At 38.1% G+C, this 20,598-nt stretch overlaps 1 protein-coding gene across 1 annotated transcript in view; it reads left to right on the top strand.

Moving 5' to 3' along the window:
* Window positions 1–20,598, top strand: part of plxna3 (plexin A3) — a 243,431-nt gene that overhangs the window by 140,606 nt on the left and 82,227 nt on the right. Inside the window, exons 7-9 of the mRNA XM_051653449.1 lie at window positions 1,572–1,728; window positions 3,367–3,466; window positions 13,178–13,292. Coding sequence (XP_051509409.1) covers window positions 1,572–1,728; window positions 3,367–3,466; window positions 13,178–13,292 — 372 coding nt within the window. The remainder of the gene's footprint in view (window positions 1–1,571; window positions 1,729–3,366; window positions 3,467–13,177; window positions 13,293–20,598) is intronic.

The following is a 20,598-nucleotide window of genomic DNA, read 5'->3' as shown; positions in this document are numbered from 1 at the left end:
AGACCGCACCGTGACCTTCGTCGCTCGGAGAGCGAGGTCAGTCGCCTAGCGCAGTTCCTGCATCAATCCCGGGTCAGAACTACCCTCGTGCAGTTCTTTTAGCGCCTTGACTTGGTGTACTTGCAGGAGAGCCATGGCATGCAGGGTGGAGGCGGCTTGTCCAGCGGCACTGTAGGCCTTAGCCGTCAGGGACGATGTAAACCTACAGGCCATGGACGGGAGCTTCGGGCGCCAGCACCAGGTGGCGGCGCTCTGCGGACACAATTGCACCGCGAACACCTTATCCACCTGGGGGATCACCGAATACCTCCTGACCGCTCCACCATCAAGGATAGCGAGAGCGGGGGAGCTGAAAGACCGGGACCGGGCAGTAAAAGTGCCTCCCACGATCTTGTCAGCTCCTCATGCACTTCCAGGAAGAAAGGAATGGGGGCGGGGCATGGGCGTGGGCAGCACCCCGAGCCCAGGAACCAATAGTCGAACCGCGAAGGTTCCACTCTAGCCCAACGCTCGTGGCCGCCCGGGAAAGCATGTCCGTCATTTCTGCGTCAGCCTGGGACTGGGGACCATTCCTGAAGGAGGAAGCTCAGTCGAAGCCTCTACGTCTGACTGGACGAGCCCGCTCTCCGATGCTGCGCTCGATAACTCGTCTTCTTCCCGGGCTCCAAACAAGAGGTCGAACTCGCCCTGAGACGAGCCGGCGATCTCATCCGTGCGCCCGACCGGGGCAAGCGAGTGTGCTGGGGAATGGGAGGGCCATGGGGGGATACCCGGCAGAGGTGGTCCCATTGATGTCCCCAAATCGCCCCCAGTGCTAACCGGCATGGCCTCATACCCGTAGGTAGAAGGACCAAGGCGGGGAGCCGCTGGGGTGGCTTGCTTTCTTACGAATGCAAGCCGCGACCGCAACGTTGCCATGGTCATCTTCTCGCAATGAGGACAAGACCCATCCACGAACGATGTCTCCACATGGGCAGTGCCCAGACATGTAAGACAGCGATCGTGGCTGTCAGAAGTGGAGAGATAACGACCGCAACCAGGAATAACACACAAACGGAAAGGCATCTTTAAAAAGATGTTCCGTGTGTGCCGCTCTTTTAGAAAGAAAATATACTCTTTTAGAATATACTCTTTTTGTTGTTCTGCCGAAGTGCCCATGGGCGTTCTTTGCACTCCACGGGTGCAGAGGGGGAGAAACCGCTGAAATGCTCCATAGAATCCAGCAGATGAGGTGAATGAACTTCCATGAGGTGTTTGGGGCTCCCAAGAGTGACCCGTAGTGTCACTACATCGACACAACGTCGAGTAGTGACAGATAGGGAACTAATGTTAACGAATATTACCTTATTGAAAAGTTTTACCGATACACATATAATGAAATGACATTCAACATTTTTAAGTGTAGCTTAAGTGTCCAAATATTTTTGGGGTCACTGTCTGTATTAAAGGGCTGTAATGTTTTAATTCTGTCATTATTAGAACAGTGATAAAACACTCTTCTCTCTCTCTCTCTCTCTCTCTCTCTCTCTCTCTCTCTCTCTCTCTCTCTCTCTCTCTGTGTTCTGCTCCAGTTAAGTGTGAAGGTAGCTAACGTCCCAAACCTCTCTGCGGGAGTAACGTGTGTGTTTGAAGAGCTAACAGAGAGTCCAGGTGAAGTGTTGGCCAAAGGACAAATCCTCTGTATGTCCCCATCTCTACGTGACATTCCATCTGTCACCCAGGGTTACGGTAAGAGACAATAAATGCATCACAAACAGTCATTTAAAGATAAAGTCCAGACTAACAGAATATTCTGCTAGAAGTAATGTAGGGTGGAACTTGGGCGGGTTTTAGCCATTGAGATTTAATTGGATATTCAAAAGGGGGCTATGATATTTAATATTATTTTTTTTATTTTAAAGGAATTGTTCACCCATAAATTAAAATTCTGCAATGTTTTACCCTCATGTCGTTCCAAATCTAATATTACTTACTGTCTTTCTTGGAACACGAGGAGAAATTTTATAGAATGTTGAATATAATGAAATTGATTGGAGACTGAGGCTGTCATTCTGCCTGCCATTTCCTTTTGTAGTCCACAGAACAAAGAAAGTCATACGGGTTTGGAACCATGTCAGAGTGAGTGAGTAAATAATGCCAGAATTTTAATTTTTGGGTGAATTGTCTCTAATGTTATTACCTCTCTTGATTGACTGCTTAGTGCCAACACTAATGAGTTCTTGAATCATCATAATGTCAAATAGCTAATATTATAAATAATTTAAGGCTAGGATGGGTTCCCCTGCTGAGATTGGGTTCTTCCTAATGTTTCTGTTCAATTTAGCCTTTTTCATTTTAGAGTATTTTTTTCCATGGCACTGTTGGTTTTAGACCTAGTCACATTAGACACAAACTAAAACAAGGCTGTGAGTGACTGGCATAGAGTTTGTTCAGTATGTCATATTGTCTTAAAGTCGCAAATGAAAACAAAGCTATGTGACGGTCCGCAACGGCTTGAGGCTGTCTACACTGGACACTTCTACACGAATGTTCTAAACCATTTATTTGTGTTGTTGGCAGTAGTAGCGCCTGCATGTGCAGCTCAAAATGAAACGGGACACCCGTTTACTGTCGTGCCGCAGCGAACCCTTCCAGTGTAGACATCATCATTGATTATAATGGGGTTCTATTGCTTTTGATGCGATGTCTACACATCACAGGGTGTCACAGCCTTGTTTTCATTTGCTTCAAATTAAAAATATGCTGCATACTCTGACTAATGTCTGCTAAGGCACTCTTCTTTTTAAAGCTGCTTTGGAACAATTTGCACTATAAAAATACAATTTTATTATTATTTCCCTCCATTTCGTTCTGGTATTACTTCTTTTGTGATGACTGATAATTACATTAATCATCTTCTAAGCTCCTAAAGCTTTGGGGCTTACTTTATTTTCCTTTTATTTTCCTCTTTTTAAGGTGCTGTAAGAATACAAATCCACTAATGGTAACTTTTAGACTCTGGAAGCCTGGTATTCCCATTAATAACAATTATTGCATGTCCAAATGGAAATATTATGTCAATTATGGTGAAGTGAGGCCCACAAGTATAATTTGATGGGCAGAGATCGAGTCATTATGGAACGCAAAAGGGTTGCTGAGTTTGAAACGTAAGTGCATTTCACTCACAGATGGAAAAAGTGGATAAATGATCTTGCAATCAAATATATTAGAAAAAATGAACATTACTGAGTATATGTGCAGAGAGGACTACAATCACTGCTCTGCCTGCATTAGAACATCAGTGAGAGATGGGTTCAAACTAACCTCATTTCTCGTGCATTTTCACTCTCTTTCACTTCATTACTGTCTCTTTTGCTTCTTTCACAGGCGATAAACGGGTTGTGAAGCTCTCTCTGAAGTCCAAAGAGACGGGCCTCAAATTCATCACCACTGATTTCATCTTCTACAACTGCAGCGTCTTGCAATCGTAAGTGTGACGGTCAAAAGTGTCTCTTAGACGTGTGAAACTTCTAACAGTGTTTGATTGGATTCACAGTCATTGAACTGGTTGCTCAAGGATTCCTCCACTGCCAACGCTATCTACTTTGTCAGCATTTTTACACTTTTTCCGAATTGATTCAGCACTTTTCGTCCATCCTAACGTCCTTGCTCTTAAAACAGCTAACACAGCTGCTGAAATTCTGAATGTTTTAGCCAAACTAATAGTAATCTTATTGAAGAAGAGTCAGTTTGCTAAAGTGAGTGCCAAAAAAGTGTACAGGGATGATTGAAACCAAAGGGGCCGTTTACAAGGAACATATATTTTGACCGTCTGTGCTGTTTTTAAATAGTTTTTCCTGCGTAAACATGGAAATCAAGCAAAACTCTATTTGGATTACTTCTGATGGAGAGAGAGATAAAGTAAAGAGACTGGATCAAACACAAATTTTACAATCAGCTTCTCCTGGTCCATTTTTGATTTTAATATATTTGGGCAAACAATGAGTCCAATACGTTTTTAAAACATTTTCATCCAGAGGTATTTGGCTTTGCAGTAACATTTAAAGTCTTTAAAATAAAATATAGAAATAGAGTAGAAACCAGCCTAACATTCTGCATTAATCATAATTTCGTCCAAAACAACACTCTTAAGTTCCCACACACAGAGGAAAAAAGTTATGGCTCTGGCTGTGGTCAGTAAATGAGTTTCATCACTCTAGCAGTGTTAGCGCTGGTGTTTAATTGCTTTGCGGTCCAGCCGTGGCGTGCTCGTATAAAATTATATGCATGGATCGAGACAGAGGTTTGGGATATATTTGAGCTCCATTGTCTGGTTCCATTTCCACCCGCACACTCCAGCTCTATTCAAAAACCTAGTGAGCTGCCTTGCTGCCTACTGCCTACATAGACAACTACATTCTAATGACGTATCATAACTGTCATGAAACCTCATAAGTGACTGTTTTGTAACAACCTATATAGGCAGCAACCTCGTGTGCCACACAAATAGCACTCCGCACTGGAGACTCAACTAGAGGGAGGGGGTACGGGAAGGGTGTTGCTCCCTTAGATTTGCCTTGTGCCCCCTCAGAAACTTCTGAGGCCCTGCCCGAACTGACAGCAAAATGATCAATGTTCCGTTGTGAATATGCAAGTTTCTGTAAAAACACACTATACGCGATCCTAATGTCCTAAATGTCCTAAACTGACTAGAACGGAAAATAACAGTGTCTAAAGCATGAAGAATTCAAAATACAGTAGGCTAATTTCTAAAGAGAAGCTAATACTTCAGTATATTACTTATATGCTAACATTTTAGGAGGTCAGGTTTTTGACAAAAATCACAGTTTATACTATCTTTTATATGTTTGATGCAATAAAGTTTAAAGTGTAAATTGAAACAATGTTTATACATTTCTTTTAATGTTTGAATAGTTTATTAAAGTTTGGTCTGTTATATTTTTACACTTTGTGTACTAAAGATGCAACTAAAAGATATTATTTTTGTTGACTAAAATTTTCATTTTAGTCAGAGTAAAACTGACTAAAAATAATGAATATGACATGACGAAATATTGACTAATTTTAAAGGACATTTTCATCAAAAAACTATGACTAAAACAAAAAACAGTGTAAAAATGAACACTGCAAGTGCCCCACCAAAGGCTGCATCCTAGTACCAGCCCTGCACTGAACTATTTTAATTTGTACTTTTCAGTATTGAATGCACTATTAGTTTATTTATTATTTATTATTTAATATGAGTTTATTCTCAGACCTTGTTGCTACCTTGATAATTTTAGAATTGTCTTCACCAATAATGCATGCAATGCTGCTTTAGAAACTGGCCAAAAATAAGGTAACTTAAGGCTAATTTATACTTTGAGCGAACAGGTTTCTTTGAGTTCATCTAAAAATTGTGACGTTTTTTGTTTTCTTCTGCTAAGTGTTCTTTTGGTGATATTTCTCCTGTATACGCACGTCCCTGGAATTCTTGATCTAGGAGAACTCTGCTAGTTGAGCAGTGTTGATGATCAGTTAAAATATATAGTGGGCGTGGTTTGGACGTGGCATTTTTTGTTTGCAATCACCCGTGCAAGCTTAGGAAATTGTAGCTTGCTAGCTAGCTGGCTAGTTCGCTAGCTAGCTGAAGAACCTAGTAACCTAGCTTTAAAAGTTAGTAACATTAATGCTTGCTAGGTTACTAATTTAATGTTATGGAAGCCCTCTGAAGTTGTTTAAATGTACACTTTTTTAATATGTTGAACAAATTTTAACATTTTGGATTCTTCCACATAAACAAAGACTTTATTCACCTTATGTGCTTTAGTTTGTTCAGGAGAATAAAGTTTGGCTTCTTCCATTGTATAAATTAGACTAGAGGAGGCAGCATAATTAAGCTTCCATGCCTATGATATCTTAAATTACTGCCTTCGTGTGCAGCTTGCAAGGTTTTGGAACAGAGCACCCCATTCTCTATATATTCATGTTCATTTGCACTTCAGTCCCTGTAGAGTCAATGCAGTGGGTGGAGACATGTCTGTATATCCCAGAGGCCATGAGCCCTCTCATTTATTTCCATCACCGCTCCTCCATTCAGTTGAACGTTTACATCATTTAACCCAGTCAGCGAGCACAATTGACATTGTTAGCACCTCCTTTGTTTTTCTGACCCATTTCAGTGGCTCCAGTTGTGAGTTGCATCAAAGCAGAAGGGAAATGAGAATTAGTTTATCGAAGGAAAGAAAACCAAAACAAAACAGGGTCAAAGTATGGCGATAACTGTAGAACGGATGTGCAAAACTACATATTTTCAAAATCTAGGTGTTTACATAAGATACTGTTCGTTCTTGTGTTCAAAGGCACTCTGTCATAGAACAGAAAGCTGGACTATTTTTAACTTGATACAGCATATTAAAAACGCAACAAATGAGTTAGGGTGCTTAAAGAGCTGTGCGAAACACAACACACAAAAAGATTTCTGTCTAAATGTTTTTGGATGTTGCGGTGGTGCTTTGAAGGAGATGAATTTCTAAAATGCAACATTTCTGAGAGGATTTTACCGCACTGACTGAGTAATAGCAACATGCTACTTAAAGCATCATCTCTAAAAAAAAAATTATTTTTTTTTAAATAAGAAAAAAATCAAGGTAAACTACTCGACCTCATCAGTTATTTGGTAATTGACCAACTCGTCAACTAGCTGATCATTGTGGCCCATCCCTTAACTGGAGAAAGCCGCCAAATGACACAATTCGCACATTAGTACGCAGGAAAATCATCTTATTGGCTGATTCACAAAAACACATTTGTACACACTCAACATGGTGTGTATGTGTGCATATACCAGGCACCGGGCTGATCCACCGTGCTGGGATCGGCAGTTGCCATGGCAACCCGTGGCCGAGCGAGGCCTGTTTCCTTGCCAGCACGGCCTAGAGCCTGTGCCAGATTTCCTGTTTTCACAAAAGCCCTGTGGGAACGTTTAGCCTTGCAATTGTTTTCGCCTCTGGTGAAGCAGTGGACATTACTCTCTCGCCCTCGTCCTTCTGCTTCCATCTTTATTTTTTTCACAATTTCTTGGCCACCCAGGCCTAGGGACCCCTTCCCAGCCACCTCTTAACCTCATCTTCCCTGGTGAGATAATGACCACCTGTGAAACAGGAGCTAGAGAAGCAGATCTGTGAAAGGGGATAGGGTTTAACTGTTCGAATGTAGTGGTTCGTTGCTATTTAAAACATCTTCGCTTGGAAATCCTTAGTGCATTTAAGGTTATTTTTAATGAGAACGCTTATGGAAAGCTTTTGAAATTGAGTTTATTCCATTTCATCTTCCCATTAATCTTTTTGTGAGGAGTTCCTTGAAACTTTATCCTAGTTAGTTTTGGCTCTGAATGTGGGCATTTATTAAACATGTGACACTGTTTTGTGTTTTACCCAGAAGTGCTTATCAAAGGTGTCCTCTTTCAACCATTTTTACTGGGTGGATTTCAAGCAGGACTCCTCAGTTTTTACCCTTTAATAATTCAATATGGAATGATGTCTGTAACCCATTTTACTTCTATAATCTGATGTATTTCAGAGCTAGGTTATTATTATAGTATAGAATATAGAATTTGTTTTTTATTTATTTTATTAATTTGTCTGCTTTATTTTTTTGTTGTTGTTAGTTTTTACTCTGTTAATGTTAATTTGATTCTTTTTCAGTGTTGCCAGTGTTTAATTGTTTAAGTTTAGTGTTTTTAAATCAGTTTTTGAATATATTTATTTTTTGCATTTTTTGCATTTTCTTGTTTATTTTTTTTTTATCCTTATTTTTCAGTATTTTATTTTATTATTATTATTATTTATTTATTTTATTTTTTGACTGACCAAGTTAATTTTTTTAACCGATCATTTGATATTTATCATAATCATAATTGATCATACCACAATGATATTTGACTATGATTTGCAAATAACATCTAATATTTTCAGTGTTGTGTAGTGGCAGCATTTTCATCTTTAATGAAGGCAAAATTGGCTATGTTATTAAATGTTTAACATTTTGAAATAGCTTACTTTGTAACAAAAACTAATAAAAAAAATTCATTTTTGGTCATTTTTTCCCTTAAATTTTAGTTTTGGAGTCATGAAATTCTATATTAATTTAGTTTGTTTTTCCAATCATGTTTTGTTTTTGTTTTTCAATTATCAATTGAATTATTTTTTTTTAGTTTTTGTTTTCATTAACAATAAATATGAAACATTAACACTGTTTCAGAGTGAAACAGGATATTCAATGAAAAAAAAAAAAAAAAATGATTGGATTGTGAAAAGTGCTTGTTCCATACAAGAATGCAGCCCTAACCAAATGTGGGTTGGAAAATAAGAGGGATTGGTGACCACAGTGGAAAAAGAAAGTTGCTTCAGAGGTGGAGCAAGTTGTTATTGCTTATTTTTGTTTATTTATTTATTTTATTTTAATTTTTTTGATGAAAGATTTAATTGACAAACTTTTTTGTTTTTATAACATGCACTGAATAATGCAAAAGACCATAAACGTGCATGAAGAAATTAAATAGTCAATTTTGATTTCTTGTAGACTGTAATATTAAAGCTCATGTCTTGTTTCCGTTTGCCTGAGCTAAAAGTCCAGAGCAGTCTCGCCACACAGTCAATGATGTTAAAATACTCACTTCATCAGAGTGTCACCATTTGGCCGTGCTGTGTTTTCAGCCCACGCTCAAATTAAAGCTGAGTGAATTGATAAGCCTTAAACCCCTGACACAGCATATTGCATATTTCAGGCAAGACTTGCAGATCCGTTTGCAGTATTTACAGCGCATTTCAGCAGCAGTGGAGCACTGAGCCTTCCTCCATCAGCTCTAATTTGCATCTTTACCTTACAGCGCATTAAAAAATGCACACATGCATGCCTTACAGCTGGATATTAAATTTAATGCCACCTTTTAACTGAGTTTAACTTCTGAGGTAAAATGCATCCATACAGAAAGAAATATAAAGAAACCACATTTTTATATTTTAAATCAGTGGTTCTCAACTGGTTTGTTGCAAACCAAAAATGGGTCGCAGGTCTGTTCTGATAGGGTCGTGGAAAACAATATTAAATTAAAATAGTAATATACAACTAACCATATAATTGTGCATAGTTAGGATAGCAAAATAAACAGGCTTATCAACCTATATCTTCTGTTGTGGTTGTCCAAAGATGTGTGTGCAATCAAAGTAATATTTTGACGCAAATGCATCTAGCACTTAGTAGAAGCTTACCAAATTAGTCCGAAGCAGAGAGGATAATATTAGACATATTAGATTACATTTTTTATTATTTAAAATTTATTATAAATATTGAAAATATTATTACTGAAAAGTCTTCAGAAATACAGAAAAATCATGGACATTTTTTTAGATTGAATAAACATTTTTCTAGATTTGCTCAGCTCTGAAATATTTTATCAGTTAGAAATTGCTCACTATTAAATTATATTTTAAAAATGGCCAAACAAGTAAAGGGCATTATTGAAATTTTTTGGACAAAATGTGTGGGAATCCTGTAACATTAGCACATTTTTAATGTTTGATTTTAAGGGCATTTTTGTATATTTTTGTACACTAAACAATTTTGGTGCTGTGTTGGGTCACCACTTAATATCCAATGTAAAATCCTGAAGCAAATCCAGTTAAGAATGTTTTAAATGGCCCATCATAATCTTTATACTGTGGAAGAAAAGTGTACTGTATAATTTTGCACTGAACAGAAAGGCTGCGAATGCTCACGGCAAATATCTAAGATGTTCCAAACGTGAGCAACAGAGGTCCAATTCTCCTCCCGCGGGCCTTGCAAGAGCGGCACGAGTGAAAGCGATTATACCAAGCGGTGCTCCTCCAGGTCTGGTGTGCCTAGACTGCTGAGTGCTCTCTGAAAGCATTTTGAACCATGCCACTGGGAGGAAGGACGTGATTAGTATGGGATATAGTGTGGTCTAGTGCACGTCCCTTCTACCGCGTGTCAACTGCCTTACAGACCAGAGAGCAGGGCGACGAGAGCCAGCATGACATGAAATAACTCAACCCAGCAGAAATGTTCGCAAACATTTTTGCATTTAAAAGATGGGATTTGTGACATATTGACCACTCAGATTTTCACGGCATCATCTTCATTCACACCATGAGAGTCTTCTAGAGTTTAAGTCTGACCTGGGGCTTGTTCAAGATGTTGCCAAGGACAAAGGTGTGATTTATAGGGAAATTATTCTAAAATATGAACGGAACTAATGACTCTACAAAGAGCCAAAATTTCAGTAGAGGACAGAGAGTTGAGGTCACTACTAAAGAGGTTCAATTCTCCTCCCGTGGCACGAATGAAAGTGATTATACCAAGCGGTACACCTCCAGGTCTGGTGTGCCTAGACTGTTGAGTGCTCTCTGAAGATGAGAGACAGCATGACATGAAATAACTCTACCCGGCAGAAATGTCCGCTAACGTTTTTGCGTTTATTTCCACAGTGTTTGCTCCATCTCTGGTAGCGCAGTTTGCCTTTCGTCCTGCACTCAAGACCACAGGTGTCACAGGTTATGTTGCTGTACAAGACGTGACGGTTTAATTGGGAATGTCATTAAGGCCGCCATCTGAAAGGCTTTTTCAGTGTTGGGTTAATGACGAATTGAGAAGTGGCGTGAACGAGTTGGGTGTTTAATGGTCCTCAAGGATTAATTGTGTGTGTTGAAGAGAGAGGGGATTTGTGACATATTGACCACTCAGATTTTCACGGCAGCATCTTCATTCACACCATGAGAGTCTTCTAGAATTTAAGTCTGACCCGGGGCTTGCTCAAGATGTTGCCAAGGACAAAGACGTGATTTATAGGGAAATTATTCTAAATTATGAACGGAACTAATGACTCTACAAAGAGCCAAAAGTTCAGTCGAGGACAGAAAGTTGAGGTCACTACTAAAGATACCAACAGGTTCTAGTTTCTTCTAACTTTTGTTCATTACATAGCCATAAGCGTGCGAATAAAGTATGTGGATCATTCCATGTCAACTCAACTAGACTTTTTTTAAAAATTTAAAAAAAAAATTACTGGTGAAAGATAAATGATGACGAAAACCAAAATATGAATGGATCAATGCCATGGATGAATATTTACTGAGTAATCCATTATTTTGTATAGGGGGGTCAAAAGGTCAATTTTCGCCTATGATTTTGGAGCAAAACAACAGGTAAAAAATGTAACCTTAGCACAGAGTTTGGTAGGTCTGTTTCTAAAATAAGTTGACTTCAGCACTTCTTGCTGCCTTATATGCCAGTGGTGTAAGTACACATTTGGGGGTACGTTTGTGTTTTTCCAAAGTTGGAAAGTTTGTATCTTTAATTTTTTTCATCTAGGCATCTCTAGATGACATATACTGAATTTCTGAACTCCATACTGAACACCATTGGCATATAATGAACTCAACAGATTTTTGTTAATAAACCTACCTATCTCTGTGTAAAAATAAAATAATGATGTTGCCACCTTTCTAAGGTTATTCTTAGGAACTGTAGTTTTGCTCCAAAATTATAGGTGAAAATTGTAATTTTGATCCCCCTCTACAAAATAATGGATTACTCAGTAAATATTGATTCATGGTATTTAATATTTTGGCTTTCATCATCATTTATGTTTATATTTTTTCAGAAAAAGTATTAACATAATCCAAAATTAGTAGCTAGGGAAAATTGGTTGATTTGACATGGAATAACCAATGTTCATGCCAAAAGTATTTAGAAACCCCCTTCTAATTAATTGGTTATTTCAGTGAAGACAACTTTTAATAGCATATTAAAGATTTTGACTTGTAAGCAGCAGTGTTTGGTGTAATCCTATTACAAAGTAATTATTTACTGTAATCTAATTACTTTAAGTCAGAAAGTAGTGTAATTCATTGCATTTTAAGTTCTTGTAATCAGATTACAGTTACTGACTTTTAATTACATTTAAGTACATTATAGGGTTATGCTTATTTCTAATATATTATTTATGTAGAATACATGAATTATGGCACAGAAATGTGAGGTGCCGAGTGTATGGCTTGTTTGTAACACTGAACAAGAAAGAAATATAGACATTATTTTGAATTTGTTGAGCATAAAAGTGTTTTAGAAAGTAACTTAAAATTAAAGTAATTAGTAATGTGATTACTTTTTCAGTGAAGTAATTGGTAAAGTAATCTTATTACAAATTTAGAGAAATAATTAGTAAGTGGTAGTGGATTACTATTTTTAAGTAATTTACCCAACACTTGTAAGCAGAAGGTTGTTGGTTCGATCCCCATATTGATCGATCAGTAGCCTAGTTTCCACTATCAGGTGAAATGAGGGCGTGCTAGTGCGTGCCAGGGCCAGTTGTGTTCCCACTGTCACTTTCAGGGCTTCATCGTGCCTCCTCAGGGCTTTCTCTGGGCCAACGGACAATGGCCTTTGGCCGGCCAATTACCCTTGGGCCAAACAAGGCCAACTGGGGATAAAGGCGGGGTCAGTGTCAAAGGCGGAGTTTTGCTGAACTTGTCGGGTTGTGTATCCAGCACACAACGGTACAGGTTCGGGAAAAATTTAAACATTGTGGGTACAGTACAAATCTGTTAAAATGCACAATGGACAAAGCAGTGACCAAAGAAAGAACTTTCCATGGTTCGAGATCATAGACGGTGTGCTGGGACATTGTGCCGCTGTTAGTGGAGAAACCATTAGGGACACCATGGCAGTTACAGTCGGTTATCAACACTAACTTATCTTGCTAGCTAGCTAATGTTTCGTCATCAGCGCAGTACACACGGACTGTCCATGTGCATCTCAGTTTATGTAGACATGCAGTCCCCATCTTTGCCCGTCATCTGCACATGCGCCTTCTGTTGACTGTACTAAAGAGTATCACAAAGCAGTCATAGTGTGCATAATGTCAACTCATCCATACGGGCTCGCCATTAAAAGAGTAAACTTTGCTGAGCACTTATGCTAAGGTGGAACGACACACGGAAAAAAAATATATGCTGGCCTTAACGTAATTGCCACCTGATCCAGTTGAATACAGTGGTGGAGTTGGAACTCCTATCAAACAACAGTAATCTCTGTTGATGTGAATGCCACCTAAGCCAGAGGTCTCCATTGGAGAGGTCTGATGACTTGTCATGTAACTATATTTTCTCCTCTGTAGGTGTTCGTCTTGTGTGAGCAGTCCTTTTCCATGCAACTGGTGTAAATATCGGCACATCTGCACCAATAACGTGGCTGAGTGTTCTTTCCAAGAGGGCCGAGTGAACAGCGCAGAGGTAAGAATCTATATGGACAACTTCACAAAACAAGCCTCTTCTAAATCTGAACTTGTAGCTATTCCAAGCTCTAGGGTTCAGTCTCAAGTATTCCAGTTGTAGAGTTACTATGTGGTATAATCAAATTCAGATGTTTTATGGCTTAATTTGACTCAGTGATTCACAGTGGCTCGGATGACTCAATAGAGGACATATTCAGATGCTCTAAATGGATCTCCTGTCCTTGGTTCCCTGCATTGCACCACAATATCCCTTAGAGGTTTGGCATTCTTTGAGTATGTAAGCTGCTATTCCCTAGTTCCTCAGAGGAACAGGAATTGAACAAAACAGAGAACTGTTTGTGTGTCCATTTTAAATCCACAAATGACTTTAAGACCCAACAAGCCCCTCAGGCTACAACGAACTCAGCCTGGTCAGCGGCCTTTGGACCTGGAGCTAAACTGGGTCTCTTTATATCTCACAACCTCCCATTTGTATCTGTCAATCATACAGTCAGTTCTTTCACTCAGAAGGAAGCACATTGTCTGTGGGAACACTGGGAACATTTTCACAAATGTCATTGTTTGTCTCATTTGACATGTTGAGCGAAGACATTTTCCCTCGACGTGTGTTTACACTGGACGATAAGAGGAAGAATTGTTGCAAATGTCACTCTGAATGAGAGAATAGAAATCCAGTTTTCACAAGCCATTATTTAGATGAAAATTGTTCTGCTCTCGCAATGGTTTGCATTCTTTCACAAAAAGTTTTGGTTTTCTTTGCAATAGTTTTGCGTTCTCTCACAGTTTTGGGTTTTCTCACAGTAAGTTTTGCATTCACTTGCAATAAGTTTTGCATTCCCTCGCAGTAGGTTTTGCATTACCTTTTGATACGTTTTTTGCGTTCCCTTGGAGTACGTTTAGCCTTCCTTTCCAATAGTTTTGCATTCTCTCACAGTTTTGCGTTCCCTCTGAGTACATTTTTCCTTCCTTTGCAATAGTTTTGCCTTCCTTTGCAATAGTTTTGCATTTTCTCACAAAGTTTTGCATTCCCTCGCAATAGTTTTGTATTCCCTAGCAATAAGTTTTGCGTTCCCTCAGAGTACATTTTTCATTCCTTTGCAATAGTTTTGCCTTCCTTTGCAAAAGTTTTGCGTTCCTTCACAATTATTTTGCATTCCTTCACAATAGTTTTGCATTCCCTCACAATAGTTTTGCATTCCCTCACAATAGTTTTGCATTCATTTTCAATAGTTTAGCATTTTCTCACAAAGTTTTCCGTTCCCTTGCAATAGTTTTGCGTTCCCTCGCAATAAAGTTTTGCATTCCTTTGCAGTAGTTTTTCATTCCTTTGTAATAGTTTTGCATTTTATCAAAAAGTTTTGCATTTCCTTGCAAAATTTTTGCGTTCCCTGGCAATAGTTTTGCATGTTCTCACAAAGTTTTGCATTCCCTCGCAATAGTTTTTCATTCCCTTTCAATAGTTTTGCATTCCCTCGCAATAGTTTGCATTCATTTTCAATAGTTTTGCAATTTCTAACACATTTTGCATTCCCTCACAATAAATTTTGCCTTCCCTTGCAATAGTTTTGCGATCCCTCTCAATAGTTTTGCATTCCCTCGCAATAGTTTTGCATTCCCTCGCAATAGGTTTTGCATTCGCTCACAATAGTTTTGTTTCCTTGCAATAGTTTTGCAATAATTTTCAATAGTTTTGCATTTTCTAACACATTTTGCATTCCCTTGCAATAGTTTTGCGTTCCCTCGCAATAAGTTTTTCGTTTGCTCGCAATAGTTTTGTGTTCCCTCACAATACATTTTGCGTTCCCATGCAGTACGTTTTGTGTTCCCTCGCAAAATGTTTTGCTTTCTCTTGCAATAAGTTTTGAATTCCCTTGCAAATATTTGCGTTCCCCCACAATTATTTTGGGTTTTCTCACAATAGCTTTATTAACCATGGTTTTACTACAGTAATCCTGATTCTTACCAAAGATTAATGATTGGTTAATGCAGTTTTAATAGAGTGAAACCATGGTTAATTTCAAAAGCATGGTATATGTACCACAAATTAACCATTGTGTTACTAAAGTAAAACTGTAGTAACCATTGCTTTTTTGGCAGAATGAATATGATTTTTAATTCAGTAGTTTTAATGTTCTCTAGTATTACTGTATTTTTACTACAAAAACCATGGTGAAAATATGGTAATTGTAGTAAAACCATATTACATTTTGTGGTTTGTGAAACCCTGTCTTCTCAGGGGCTCAGTAAAATACATTCACCAAAGCCGATTTCACTCAGAGTTTCTTGTTAATTTTATAACGCAACATTTCGTGCTGCAGTATAATGGATGAACGAGTGTTTTCAGGGTTTCCACGGCATAATTCCCTCCTGAATTTCAGGTGCTGATGCATAATGAGCCAAATAACTTGGCCAACTTTTTGCTGGTGCCTTTTGTTTGTGGTTACTGGTGTATGAAATGGACTCAAGTGTTTAATGTCTGGGTTGGTGTCATGTTTCCAGCCAAGATTCTGTTGTGGTGAGAGAAATAATAGTCTGGCCCTATCTCTGAATAGATTTACATCTTGCCCCCACCCCCCCCCCCCACCCTCCGTTTGCTTTTCATCTCCCTCGTTTCTGGTCTCAACACATTATTGCACACTTGACTGCGCTGCAGACCGCTGTCTTAAAAGGTTGAGAAGCTACTGCTGCCCCTCTTTCCAATGTCAGAGTTTTACTGCACCTGGTGACTGACGAATTAAAAGAAAACAGCATACGCGACTTTCCAGCTGCTTGGATATTTATATCTCGCTTTCGTTTCTTTGCATCATGATTAAAGAGCAATACCACAGCAACAGGGAATAAAGTGACCCAGCAAACCAAACGCTTTAGCTTAAATTGAGACGAAAAGCAGAAATGTATTGACATTGCATTAGATAACAATATATGAAACGAAGTCACCTCTGCAAAGAAATTATGCTCAGAAATGGTACTGACTTCAATTTCTGACTCATTTTTGTAATGGCTTTTAACCAGCTGGCCTCAAGGTGATTTTTAGTGGGTTTATGAAGTCAGTTCATCACATTAACTATTGACATGTCCCACTAGCATCTGGCAACCAAAAACATGGTGCCTAAAGTGCACTAATGCAATAAATAAGGGTCAGAAAAATTGAAGGGTCATTTAAAGCTAAATTACAAGCTTTAGTGCAAGAAGCCTTGGCTAACATTATACTGTAATTGTATGTGGAGGGGGGTGGGGTGGGAATATGTGGATATGACCATGTTAAAACAGCTACATGCATCTCTAATCACGTATTCATATTTCATTTGCACAATGCCATCCCACCATTATGCAGCACAAGCTGCAAGGCAACTAAGTGTTTGCATGTTTATAATTTTGATATTTTGTTTTTTTCAATTAGAGAAATGATTAACTAACGGAGACACAGCTCAGAGAAAAGGAGGTTAATTGGATCTGTAATCGGGCCATGTAAATAATAAGGCTTAATGATAGCCAGATGAAAGATTGAAAATAATTTGATATATGATTTGAACTTTATATAAACACAACAGCGCAGACACCCATACAATTAACACCTGCCTAATTTCAGCTAGAAAGATACGCAAACAAAAGAGGAGCTAAAGAGAAAAAAATTCATCCAGTCTTTCACCGCAGAAGGGGGTTGAATTCACGCACTCCTCGTCTTTTGGTGCATTTTAATTTTTCACTTAACTGCACATCAAAGAGATTCTGTATCAGTGCTTATCAGAGGCAACCAGCAGCATTGAGATATGCACATCTCTCTCTCTCTCTCTTTCTCTCTCTCTCTCTCTCTCTCTCTCTGTGTCTTTCTCTCTGTCTTCCCCTCCAGCATTCGGCCTGACAATCTTCTTATCACCCCCTCCCCCTTTTTGCTCTTGTTTCGAGAAAAGAGTTAGTCAGCGAAAAGTGGTGAGTCACTCATTGTTGATACTGGAGGGCAGAGTGGTGGAATAGCAAGCCAACAGATCCTCTGCACGCTTATAACAGAGTGACAGCATATAAAAACCCACATACACGCTCAGACCAACTCGTCAACGGCGTGTCCGTGAAAAGAGATGGTGATGTTTGTTTCTCGCAAATTCATACACTCTAATCACTGCTCATAAGAAACGTTTACTTGTTTGTGTGCAAATATCTTGCTGCTTATGACCTGCATAGGGAGCTACCTTCTAAGCAGCATCCTAAGAGAAGTGAACCTCATAAGTTCCCTGCGTATTACACAGTCAGCGCTCCTGACATGACAGTAGATAAAGTTTGACATTAGCATGTCGCTATGCTAACAATGTGATACTCTAAGCTACAAAATACATACATTTTGGATAAAATAATCCATATTTTGACTTGATAATAGATAAAGTTTGATGTTAGCATGTCACTTTGCAAACATCGTGATACTCTAAGATAAAAAATACATATATTTTGGATAAAATAATCCGTTTTTAGACTTGACGTTAGATAAATTGTGATGTTAGCATGTTGCTATGCTAACAATGTGATACTGTAATCATACATGAATTTTGGATAAAATAATCCAAATTTATACTTGACAATAAAGTTTGATGTTAGCATGGTGCTATGCTAACAATGTGATACTCTGTAGCATAAAAATACATACATTTTGGATAAAATAATCCATATTTAGACAAGGCAAGAGATGGTTTGACGTTAACAGGTGGTTATGTTAACAATGTGATACATAGTGATACAAGAGTCCATATTTAGATTGAACAATTTTTTGAATAAAATATAACTATATTTACAATACATTGCATATTTATAATATATAATAGGCTATTTTTACCCAGATAGATATCTGTTATAGATCTTTTCATCTGGAAAGCATCGCATTCTAATTAACTTCTGCTAAACATCTTAAAAAGATCCGATTTACAAACATTCCAAATCATAAACGTCTCAAAGACATGAATGTCTTTTTGACATCCGAGAAGAAACGTCTTATAGACATATTGCCATAGAATTTGTCAAGTTATCTAGAAGGCAGCATAATTATCCTAGGAACAGAGCTAATCACACATTCGTGTCCATTGTCATTTCGGGATTTTCATGCCCGGTTTGGACCAGATGCAAATAAAGAACGAGCTCACTGTCATTTGTTGTAAGAATACTTTGCTGGAGGGCCAAAATCCATGTTGACGTGGGCCGATAGCATGTGTGGGCTTTTTTTACTGATTACCACACTGGCTTATTTTTACATTCACAATGCACTGCCGTTTTTTTTTCTCTGATCAGTGTGTGAGTCAGTGATACAGGCCCTTAAGCTGATGGCAGTGTGTGTGTAAGAGAGTGAGCTCAGTGGAGTGTATCTTCACCCAGTGCAAGCTCTGCCCCAGTGTCTTGGCCCAGGCTTTGAGAGGTGCTTCAAAAGCAGACATAAAAACACTCTTCACACTGTAAACAGGGTGAGTGTGATGGGGTCTCTCCAGCTCCCAGCAGCACTCCAGTGCCATGGGCGTAATCCACTGAACAGCAGCCTGCTGTCTCTCGCTCTCTCACGCTTTCTCTTTCGTCTCTCCATTGCAGTGTTTTCCGAGAGGGGTATTGCTGCATCTGTTTGAAGGTTCTCCAAAGCCCTATTGTTTAGGAACCTTCCGCTGCAAGCTTGGCCTCGAAATTGTTAAAAACCTCTTTTATGTTAGTGTCAGAGGAATTATCATGTATTTCAACAAAAATAAAGATGTAAGCTACTGATTTCAACCTGAAATAATAATAATAAAAAAATTACTTTATGCAGAATTCTGATTTAAATCATTTTCGTAAACTGAAATTAAACTATTGATTTAAAAAAATTTCATAAATAGATAATCGACTAATGTAATGATTATTAGAGCGATTATTCGACTATTCTGGTGATTATTGCAACAATTAATCATTAGCCTTTAACCGACTATTCAGCTTGTGCCCCTAGATAAAAGGTTGTATTAAACGTGCTTACTAACAATAAAGAGTCACATCTACTCTTTACTAACACCACCTGAATCCTGTCACCAAGACAAATTCCTTGTATGTGTAAGCATACTTGGCAATAAAGCTCATTCTGATTCTGATTCTGATTCTGAAGAGGACAAAATCATGTTTTAAAAAGACCTCTAAATGACATTCACTGAATTAAAGGAAAAAATACTTCAAATACTTCGAAAAAATAAGTCTAAATATCTTATATGCTGCTTCTCAAGTGAATGCATCTTTTTTTTTTTTAAGGATTAAGATTTTAGATATTTTAAAATATTTGAATTTTTATTATATTCAACATTCTCAGATAACACATTTTTCTTCTGCCTTATAGCTCCTAAAGTAAATGTATGTTGTTTTAAAAGAGTTTTAGATATTTATATTGGTAAACAAGTCAAAACAAAAACAAATCAAAAACGTATTTTGTTCTCTCACCTTTCTGTTCACTTCAATCCATCTGTAACTCACAAAAAACAAACTCTTCTTAATAAAGCTGCATATTGCTGATTTTCTTTACGATTAGAAACACACAGTGATATTATGATTCAGTACGTCTCGAGCCATCACGTAATAATCTAGCTGCATTAAGCGCACGTGAGAGACGAGCGTCTCTGCGCGAGAGAGCACATCAGCCGGGATGCAGTTACAATCTCTCCCCCTTACATAGGTCCGGCTCCACTTTATTTCACAACGAAAGTGCTTGTGTATTTACTTATTTTGTATTTTTGTATTATTCCCTCATACTGTGCGATCTACATCACCTGAAGCTGTTTGGAAAGTTTGGAGTGCATCTGGACTGTGAGCTGTCTTCTTCTCCTCAATCAGGCGTGAGCTGAAGTGCTCCTCTCGCGCGCCATCATTAGTTTCATTTGATCTCATGTTACATTAAATAAGATCAAACGACTATTTGACAGCAAAAAATTTTGTTGACAATTTTTTATTGTCAACATTGTCGATAATGTCGACTAATCGTTTCAGCCCTACTTTGTAACCTGTTATTAAATTATTGATTTAAAACATTTTCGTAAACTAAAATGAAATTGATGAAAACTACTGATTTAAAACATTTTTGTAACCTGCAATGAAATTGACACAAAGTACTATTTAAAACATCTCTGTAAACTCCTAGAACAATTGACAGACTCTAAAACATTTTATAACATGAAATTAAAGTATTGATTTAAACATTTTGTAAACTGAAATGTTACTGACATAAACTACTGATTAATTATAGTATTCAATTATAAACAAATGTATAGTATAAGTGTATAATATCTGCACCACTAGCTTCACCAAACAGAATTGTAAAAATA

Source organism: Myxocyprinus asiaticus, chromosome 24, assembly GCF_019703515.2.
Source record: "Myxocyprinus asiaticus isolate MX2 ecotype Aquarium Trade chromosome 24, UBuf_Myxa_2, whole genome shotgun sequence".
Classification (NCBI taxonomy): Eukaryota; Metazoa; Chordata; class Actinopteri; order Cypriniformes; family Catostomidae; genus Myxocyprinus; species Myxocyprinus asiaticus.
Note: the sequence above shows the minus strand (reverse complement) of the source record. Positions and strands in the feature narration are given on the sequence as shown.